Source organism: Mesoplodon densirostris, chromosome 7, assembly GCF_025265405.1.
Source record: "Mesoplodon densirostris isolate mMesDen1 chromosome 7, mMesDen1 primary haplotype, whole genome shotgun sequence".
In the NCBI taxonomy this organism is placed as follows: Eukaryota; Metazoa; Chordata; class Mammalia; order Artiodactyla; family Ziphiidae; genus Mesoplodon; species Mesoplodon densirostris.
The window spans coordinates 11,137,528-11,147,060 of record NC_082667.1 but is presented as its reverse complement, the minus strand read 5'-3'; the positions used below and the strand labels follow the sequence as shown (position 1 = coordinate 11,147,060).

The 9,533-nt window shown below is 53.8% G+C and overlaps 1 protein-coding gene across 2 annotated transcripts; it reads left to right on the top strand.

Moving 5' to 3' along the window:
• Window positions 1–464: 464 nt before the first annotated feature.
• TMEM109 (transmembrane protein 109) lies at window positions 465–8,930 on the top strand. Of its 2 annotated transcripts, none has more exons than XM_060103825.1 (4): window positions 465–635; window positions 5,671–5,915; window positions 6,823–6,925; window positions 7,346–8,930. In XM_060103825.1, the coding sequence occupies exons 2-4, from the start codon at window positions 5,679–5,681 to the stop codon at window positions 7,735–7,737; spliced, it is 732 nt and encodes a 243-aa protein (XP_059959808.1). In that variant the 5' UTR covers window positions 465–635; window positions 5,671–5,678; the 3' UTR covers window positions 7,738–8,930. The 2 variants fall into 2 exon arrangements, with proteins under 2 accessions (XP_059959808.1, XP_059959807.1); XM_060103824.1 differs by lacking the exon at window positions 465–635 and adding an exon at window positions 642–830.
• Window positions 8,931–9,533: the final 603 nt, after the last annotated feature.

Genomic DNA, 9,533 nt, shown 5'->3' with positions numbered 1-9,533 from the left:
TTTCCTTCCCTTTCTAAAATTCGGAGAATATTTAGGAGCCATCTGCAGAGTTTGGGTGTGGAAATGCTCTCAGAAGGAAAGGATGCATTTTCCCCGTTGTGCGCCTCTTACTGCTCCTCTAACACCCTTTCCCCTTGTGCCTTTTTAGCGCGAAAAGTTTCTCAAAAGACCAGGTGCTCTGATTCGCCTCTAGAACTACATTTCCCACAATGCCACAGGAGGCACCACGTAGCTGGAGAACTACATTCCCCGAAATGCCAAGGGGATTTTTTTAGAGGCGGATAAGCTTCCACTCCAAATTCAAGATCCAGTTTACCCACTCTATAGCCCAGATATAGTCACCTCTTTCCCCTTTCCTGCCAGAGACTTCCGTTCCCAGCTCGAACTTCCGACCCCATTCTTTCCGTGGGAGTGCTTGGGGAAAAAAAGGTAATCAGAGGGTAGGGCGCATGCGCTGACCGGCACGAGGTTTGGGCTGTGAGGGAGGCCGGCCGCCGGTCCTTGGGCGCATCCCGCCTAGCGCCTGCGCAGACGATAAACCAACGCCCCAGTATTGAGGCGCGGCTTTAGTGGCGCGGCTTTAGTGGCGCGTTTTAGTGAAGTTGCACGTGAAGAACAGCTGTGGCCGGAGCCCGGTGAGTGCGACCCGAGACCAGGGCTCCGGGGCTGTACCCGGGACTGGGTTGCGGCGGCGGCCGCTACAGGCGGGACCAGGGAGGAGCCGCGAGGCCTGGCGAGCACCAGTGGAGAGGGCTCCGACGTTGCGCGGCGGGGAGACTAACTGGGGACTCGGATCCTCGTTGCTATGCAACAGGGGGCGTCGTTAGTAGGTAACAGGGGAGGCGCGCGTTTCCGTGGAGAAGAGTTCCCAGCGCTGCTCCGAGGTCCGGTCAAGGACGGGTGGCTGTCAGGCTGGGGGACGAGGCCAGCGCTGACCCCCTCGCCCCCGACTCCCGCCCACGGCCCAGCCTGCCGGGGCCCCGCTCCGAGCCCTTTGGGGTACCCCGAACCCCTGGGCCGCGCCGCATCCCTTGCCGGTGACGCCACCCAGCAAGCTTGGCAGGGGACACGCGGTTCGAAATAGCACATGCATGCCACTGACACCCTGTCTCGGGGAGGATGGGTCCGGGGGGAAGGCGTCGTGCGCCTGGGAGGCTGCCCCTTTGCCCGTCGCCCGGTCCCCAAACAGTTGCTGGGCAGCAGCAGCTGTCAGAGGTTTAGCGGGGGCTGCCCCACCTGCTGGGACGCTGACTTCATTCTTCTCAGGGGCAGCTTCACCCGGTCTAGCAGCTTCCTTTCCACGCAGCTGTGCTTTTCGGGTGGCCGCTGCATATTTGGATCAACTTTAAAATAGCCTCCTCTCCGCACCTCTCCATGGCTCTCCATTGCCGCCCTCACCGCTTCTTGGCGGGCTTCTAATACTCATTTAACAAGCATTTATTAGTCATTGTTCTGTGCTAGGCGCTGGGGATTCCAAGAAAAGTTAAGTCTGACGAGGAGGTGCTCAAAGTCTAATGGGGGAGCCAGGCATAGAAACTGGTCAATGATGCTGCAATGCAATGAGTGATATATTGGCAATTTGTGTACTGCAACGTTCCTATAGATGTTTACAGTTTACAAAGTTCTTGCAGAAACATGTTAACTCCTTGCAATAACTCGTAACCTTGCTTAACCCCATTTTACATTTGAGGAGACTGAAACTCAGACAGGTTAAGTAATAAGACAGAAGCTTTTAGTGTGTGGCAGAATTGAGCCTGGGACGGAAGCAAGTCTAGAGTCCTCTGCCCACTGCTGCACTCTGGGGGCTTTGCCCAAGTAGACTTTTCCCTGCTGATCATTTGTGGCAGCTGTCCCATTATGCATCAGAAACCCCCGGGGAGCTCTAAAAGCAAAAGCCTGAGCCCGTCTCTGGGGAGGGTCGGAGTAAGGAAGCCCCGGGGTGGGGTGGGGCAGACCCTCTAGCTTAAACCGGCTCAGGCCCTTCTGATGGGCAACCAGAGTCGAGAACCGCTGCTCCAAAGGAGCAAGTCCCACAATGATGGTGGAGAACCGCTGCTCCAAAGGGGCAAGTCCCTCAATGATGGGGAAATCAGAGCCGGCAGAGGGTACTAAGTCAGCTGACCCTCCTGCCACGTCGTGATTCAGAGTGCAAGAGGAAGCTACCGGGAGGAAGGAGCCTTGGCAGGGGGTGTGGGGACCCCCCCACCCCGCCCTCTTAGCAAACCACAGCTAAACATATGTGGTTCCTCACTACCATAGTTCAATGAAGCAGTTTCCCCGGCTCAGCCCATCCCTTCCTGAGCCCCGTTGCAGCTGCCTGAACAAAAACGGCGGGTCTAGTCCCAATTTTTTTGCTGTCCTGAACCTCATACATCATGGTTCTACCTCATGTAGAACCATGATGTGTGAGCCCAGCAGGTGGGTCATCTTCTGGTGGGTGGTCTCCTCGTGGGAGTCTGGATAGTCCTGTAACTTTGTGATTGTTGATTTGGGGACAGAACTTTAAGCACCTTGAGGGCAGGGACCATGTCTTACTGAGGCAGAGTGGAGGTGTGGAAGGAGCAAAAGGGCAAGGTTTAGATCCTGGGTTCTGGAGTCAAGTCCCAGTCCCGATGTGTGTACTTTAACAAGTCACTTGATCTCTCCAAGCCATTGTTTTCTGAGTAAAACGTGGAGAGTAGCAGTATCTTATACGATTGTTATAGGAGTTAAATGAGATGGTGAAAGAACAAGCACTTTGTAAATTATAAAGCAACACACACACTATACACATCACACGCACTGTACACACCACACACACACAATTTGTTGTGGTTGTTGAGTGCCTGCTATTTTTCTGAGGTCAGGCATTGCAGGAGGTGAAGACGTTTAAGACATCCTTCCTCTCAGAGCTCAAGACTGCTTCAGCTCCTGACTACCATGGCTTCTCTTTATTAAAAGTATTTGATCGGGCTGAAGTGAGGAGGCGTAATGGTGGTGGGTTAGACTCTCGCTGAAGAAGAAATGAGAAAGATGTTGTAAAGCAGAAACTAACACACCATTGTAAAGCAATTATACTCCAATAAAAATGTTAAAAAAAATGAGAAAGAATCCTGTTAAAGAAAACAATTGGATGAAAGGGACGAGCCAGTAATCTGCTCTCTTATCTGCAAAGGGCACACTCCAGAATCCTGTTGGATTTGGTTTCCGGTGCCCTTTGGAAGGTCAGCTGGCACTGCAATGCCAGCCTCCCCATGGAGAGTTTATTTCAAGGTCCCCCAGCTCCCCTCGACTGGAGCAAATGGCCGCCTGAAAGTCGAGGCTGGCAAAGAACGCAGAAGTCTGCCAAGGGGGCAGCAGCTAGCAGCTCATGTCACCCTGACCTTCCAGAAAGGAGGAGATGACATCTGATCCCTCCTGGTGGAGGTCCTTGGATGTAGAATCCAACCCAAGATAGCAACCCTGCTCTTTATGTCCCCAGTGTGGTCATGACCCAGATAGACCAGGAACTGACCTATGCTTTCCTCATCTCTGACCACTGGCAGGCAGGAACCATCTGGTTCTTGATTTGTGCCAAAAAGAGTAGAAGGCTTCCCAGCCTGAGGTCGTTCCCTATGAACTGCATGTCTTGCAGCCCTGCTTTACCTACAGGCCTCAGGAGGGACTTAGAGCAGCTGTTTCTGGGCCAGAAAGGGCCCCGAGTGTGATATTTTTATAACCCCTTCTTGGACCCCGCTCCTTCCCACTAAACAAGAATGGGAATATCTTCTCTTCGCTCTCCTCCATCCTGATGGCTCCAGATTTCTGGCCGACTCCTGGAGTGCCCTGGTAACTATAAAAACTTCAAACACCTGGCTGCTCCTACCTCAGGGACATGGCTTAGCCTCTCTGCTCATCAGGTCTGAATCACAGAAACACCCTGGAGCTGCAGGTTCATTTCTGAGCCTGGAAGAGAGCGGGATTTGCTGGTGCCATTTGACTTTTCTCAGGCGTGGTGGCAAATAGAAGTTGGAACTGAAAACGTTTTTCTTGGCCGAATCCTCGTGTACTTCAATGAGTCGATACTTCCTGGGTCTTAATTTGCCTACAGTATCACATTACAGATGAGATCAGAGCACAAAGTGGTTAAGTGAATTGTCACCAGTAATTCATGGAGTGGATTGGTAGATGTCAAGTCTGTTTTAGCTCATGAATAATCTATTGTAGGACTTTCCAAATCACTTCTGAGACTGAAGTTGGAGAGGATACAACACAGTGCTGTGTGTGAGCGGGTCTGATGTCAGATGCACCTGGATTCAAATCCTGGCTCTCCCGCTTACTACTTATCCTCCCTCAGTTTCTTCATCAGGAAAATGGGGGATAAGAACAATACCTGACTGATGGGTTGTTGTGAGGATTAAACGAGATAGGTGGCGCATGGTTAGCTTTCTGTTAATAATAATAATATCTTTCTGTAAAAGTTGTGCTTTAACTTCTTGCCTACGTTAGGGGCTGGGGAGTTGAGCTCATCTCTATCAGTGGGTCTCAACTTTGCACAGTGGAATCCCCTTGGGCGCTTTTGCAGGTCGAAGCCCAGGCCACACCCAGATGGTGATATCAGAAGCTCGGGGCTTGGGGCAGAGGTATCAGAACTTCGTGAAGCTTCCAGGTGGTTCCAATGAGCAACCACCTTCACTTCTGCATTTTGGAAGCAGAAGTTTGGGTTTAACGCCTGGCCTTTCTCCTTGGGCAAATGCTTAACTCCTAAGTCTCAGTTTCTTCTCCTCTCTCCCCTTAGCGGTGAGGAGGATAACACCCACCTCATGTGATGGTCCTGCAGAGCGAATGGCCTATGTGCAGTGGGTTCTTATTTGAGCACCTAACTGAGCACTTTTCTTTACATCGTTACATAGCGATAATCCTATTCGAGTGCTATTTTTTAAGGTTTTTTAAAATATAAATATCAGCTTTATCTTAAGTAGATTATAACCTCCTTGAGGACAAAGCTGTATAGTCTTTTTCTTTTTAATAAATTTATTTATGTATTTGTTTGTTTTTATTTTTGGCTGCGTTTGGGTCTTTGTTGCTGCGCGCAGGCTTTCTGTAGTTGCGGCGAGCGGGGGCTACTCTTTGTTGCGGTGCCAGGGCTTCTCATTGTTGTGGCTTCTCTTGTTGCAGAGCACGGGCTCTAGGCACACGGACTTCAGTAGTTGCGGCTCACAGGCTCTAGAGCACAGGCTCAGTAGTTCTGGCGCACAGGCTTAGTTGCTCCGCGGCATGTGGGATCCTTCCGGACCAGGGCTTGAACCCGTGTCCCCTGCATTGGCAGGTGGATTCTTAACCACTGCACCGCCAGGGAAGCCCAAAGCCATATAGTCTTATAATTTTTTTTTTTTTTTAATGCCCAAAGCACCTAAGACACAAAGGCAGGCCTTTGGGTTTTTAGAACTGGAATAAGCCTTAAAGAGATCTTCTCATCCACCTGAAGGCATTGACTGATACTTGCTGGCTAGTTAACATGCAAGTGATAAGAACGTGAGAGAGGAACCCGTGAATGAGACGGTTGTGCCCGGCTTAAGTTGAAGTCCGAGTTCTGCCTCTGTCAGCTAACAGGGAGGGGCGGAGGGGGGTGCTGGGGCCCGTCATGCTCGGGACAGTGGGTTTCTCGGCCAGTTCGGGTCCTCTGCTCACGCCATGCTTCTTCTCTGGCAGACCCAGCCATGGCAGGCTCAGGCAGCACTTCACCGTGGGGCAAGCATCTGTTCAAAGCCGTCCTGGTGTTCCTAGTGGCCCTCGTCCTCCTCCACTCAGCGTCATCCCAGTCCCATCGAGACTTCGTGTCACCAGGCCAGCAGAAGAAGGAGGCCCCAGTTGATCTCCTGAGCCAGATCGGTCGATCTGTGCGGGAAACCTTGGATGACTGGATTGGGCCAGAAACCACGCACCTAGCTTCTGAGGTAAGGAAGGTGTTCCCTGCTGTGGCTACGCGCATTGAGGACAGGGGAGCCATTGTTCATGGCCGCCCGCCTCGGCTCCGCATCCTCTGTGTATCCCAATCCCTGGGGCAGAGCCCCCAGTTCCACAGAATGAAGCCAGACAGCCCCGGCCTTTTGCACTCTCATTGTTTCATTCCTACCCCAGGGCCTTTAGCTCCACCCCCATCTTTGCCTTTTTCCTGCCCTTTCTTGCCAGAAAGGCTGGGGAAAGAGCCATCTTTATCAACCTATGTCACCAGTGACTATAGAGTCTGGCTTTGGTCTAAATCTGACCTAAAGTCTTAAATTGGCAAAATATCAAGACCTGAGTTCATTCTTTCACCTTTAGAGGTGGCGGTGAGGATGACTCAGGGTTCTTAGGTAGGGCTGTCTCTTCTACCTAATGGCATCCCAAGCATGCTGGTGCATACTTTTGATAGGTCGTACTAAACGGCTGAAACAATCATTTATAAAATGCATAATATAGAAGAGCTGATTGACTTCTTTTTCACTGAAACATCCTAGCCCTCCACCGATGTTACTTCACACACCTTCATGATTCCCTGGGAGGCTAGGAGGACCCCAATTTTACAGGGTGATTACTCCAGGGATTGGATGATCCCCCCCACACGCCCACGTTCACCCACTACTACCACCAAAGTATTCCAGCACATCAGTTGAACTAGGGCCCAAGTGTCCTGGGTTCCAGTTCAGACAGGAAGGAGAAATGGCCCACCGTCCATCCCCATGCACTGGAAGGTGGCTGTGGAAGGGACCCCTCAGCCAGGCTGAGAAGCAGGTGGAGATGTTCGTGGGCAGCGGTGGTAAGACTCAGAAGAGAAGAGCATCATTAATCATGGCCTCAACTCATGCCCTGCTCTTTCCACAGACCTTGGCTCAGGTGATCTGGGCAATCTCATCGGCCATCTCTGTGGCCTTCTTCACTCTGTCTGGGATTGCCGCACAGCTGCTGAATGCCTTGGGGCTAGAAGGTGAGTGGCAGAGACCTGGTTAGGTCAGCTGGAGCTTAGCCTGTCCCTTCCTGTTTGTGGGAATTTATCTTTTCAGGGTCTAGACCTTTCCCTGGCTGTTCAGCATCTCCCAGGTCTCCCCAGAGACGAGCATAAGAGCGGGCTGCTAACTGCCGCATCATGCTAAGCCATAACATCTCATCTAACTGTCACCCACAGCCCAGAGATTTACTCCCATTTCATAGATGCAGCAGGCTCAACCAAGGGAAGTAGTCTACCCACAGTCAGCTGGGACCGGAGCTGAGATTTAAGCTCCGTGACCCCGTGGGAAAGGATTTTTCCTTGGCACGGGGGTTTGGCCCCTCCCCCTTTTGGTTCTTGACCAACCCTCTCCTTTCACGGCACCAGGTTGGCTGATTCTGTGACTCTCTCCCCTTCCAGGAGATCACCTCACCCAGGGCCTGAAGCTCAGCCCCGGCCAAGTCCAGACCTTCCTGATGTGGGGAGCGGGGGCCCTGGTTGCCTATTGGCTGCTGTCCCTGCTCCTTGGCTTGGTCTTGGCCTTGCTGGGGCGGATCCTGTGGGGCCTGAAGCTTGCCCTCTTCCTGGCCGCTTTCGTGGCCCTGGTGAGGTCAGTGCCCGACCCTTCCACCCGGGCCTTGCTCCTCCTGGCCTTGCTGACGCTCTACGCCCTGCTGAGCCGGCTCACTGGCACCCGGGCCTCCGGAGCCCAGCTGGAGGCCAAGGTGCGGGGGCTGGAGCGCCAGGTGGAGGAGCTGCGCTGGCGGCAGAGGCGAGCGGCCAAGGGGCCCCGGGGCGTGGAGGAGGAGTGAGAGGGACCCCGGACGCTGCCACCTTCGTCATACCAAAGAGCCGAGCTGCTTCCAGGTCGCACAGCCCTCCTCCCAGCCCCCTGCCCCTTTCTTGTTCTGTCTCCGAACCCTGTCTCTGCACCAGCCCCCTTAGCCGAGAGAGGGAGAGAAAGACCATCCTCCCCCGCTGGTCCTCAGGGGCCCTGTCCTCTGTGGTTCTCTGTCTGGGGTTGGTTCTCCTCACCCTTTCTCTGCTCCCACCTGTCTCAGCCAGGGGAAGGTGGGGGTCCTCCCGCCAGCTTCTGCATCTCCTCTCAGCAGACACCTCTGATCACTTCCAGTGGCCTCCCATGACTCAGCTGCTGCCTTGCCTTCCTCCGACGCTCTTGCTCTCCTGTCCTTCTCTAGCTCCTCCCCTGCCAAGTCCCCAGCTTCCTTCCTGTTTGTCTTCTCCTTCTAGCCCTGTACTCCAACCAGACCACAGTCCCTCAAGGCATGCTCCCGTCCCCTTCATTGCCCAGCGTGGGGAAGAGGCAGGGCATTTGGGGCCTGAGGGGAAGGGAAGTGGGGAAGTTCCCGCCTGGGGCCCGGGCCGGGATGTACATTGAATCTGTTACAAGTGCCTTAATCCGAGCCAGCAGGGCCCTCTGCTTGCCCGCTGCCGTACTGTATGTAGGAAACTGCCCTGTAGCTGCTTTGTGTCAAGAGGAAAGTGTTTCCTCTCAGAATCTTGACTTTCCTTCAGCCAGAGCAAAAGATGACTGCTTCGTAGGCTTGTGCCTGCAAGCAGGACCCTGCAGTGGCCATGAGATCCCCTGTGGGGATTTCAGAGACCCTGAAGGAGGAAGGAGGGTTCATCTTCCTGTCTGCGCAGCTCCGGGCGGTTCTCCATCTCTCTCTCCATCACTGCCACCAGGGAGCTCGCTGATCAGTCGCCTAGGAGGAGCGCAGAGCAGACGGCAGAGATGCACCTCACATCCCCTTCCCTTCTCGTGCTCTGCAGCTGCACGCTCCCCACCAGGGCGCTCATTCTTCCTCCGAGGCTTTGGTGGAGGTGGGTGGCCTCCTCTGCCAGGCCCCACACGTGATGTGAAGAGTAGAGAAATGCCCAGTTCTTACTGTTGAGGTTGGATATGGAATCACAGCTGCAGTGAAATATATTTTTATCAGCGCTTGGTTGGTTTTAAATAAAGTGCACGCTATTTTATTATCTAGTTCCGGATCAGATGTATTTGCTCGAAGTCTGGCTTGCTTTGATTGCTCCCTCTCCAGCTAAACAAACCCATTTCTGTGGAGCTGCTCAGCTTTCACGACTTCTCCCTGCAGGTGTCAGGTAGTGCGAAGCTGGGAGAAAGGGAGGGAGTGCGAATGGAGGCTGGTACCAGGCACCCTTCCCTCCGGGGTGTGAGGAGTGAGGAGGGCACGCGCCCCCATTACCAGACTTCCAGGAACTGACCAGCTCTGTGGCAGTAGTGTGCTTGTGGGGGATGGGGAGGAGGGTACCTCCTCCAGCCCTGTGTGCAGGAGTGGCGAAGGCTGGCCCGCAGCCAGAGAGAGGCTTGCCTGCCCTCCCTGCTTCCCCACCAGACAGGAGTTTCTGCGTTGCGGTTCTCAACCCGGCCCATAGATTGGATCAGGCATTTCGGGGAGGGGCCTGGGTGTGGTTTTTCCTTTTTACGCCGCCCAGGAAAGGCTAACGTGCAGCCAGGTGCCCCTCTCTGGACCTTTCCCAACGCTGCCTGGCGGGCAAGTCTGCGCTGAGAGGCCGGACCTGGGAGGCAGGCCTTCCCTCAGCAAAGATAGCAGCCCTCCCTCTT

Coding starts and splice junctions, on each gene's coding strand:
- TMEM109 (XM_060103824.1), top strand. CDS start 806: ATGCAACAGGGGGCGTCGTTAGTAG. Junction 5,916..6,822: donor CCACGCACCTAGCTTCTGAG/GTAAGGAAGGTG, acceptor CTCTTTCCACAG/ACCTTGGCTCAGGTGATCTG. Junction 6,926..7,345: donor GAATGCCTTGGGGCTAGAAG/GTGAGTGGCAGA, acceptor CTCCCCTTCCAG/GAGATCACCTCACCCAGGGC.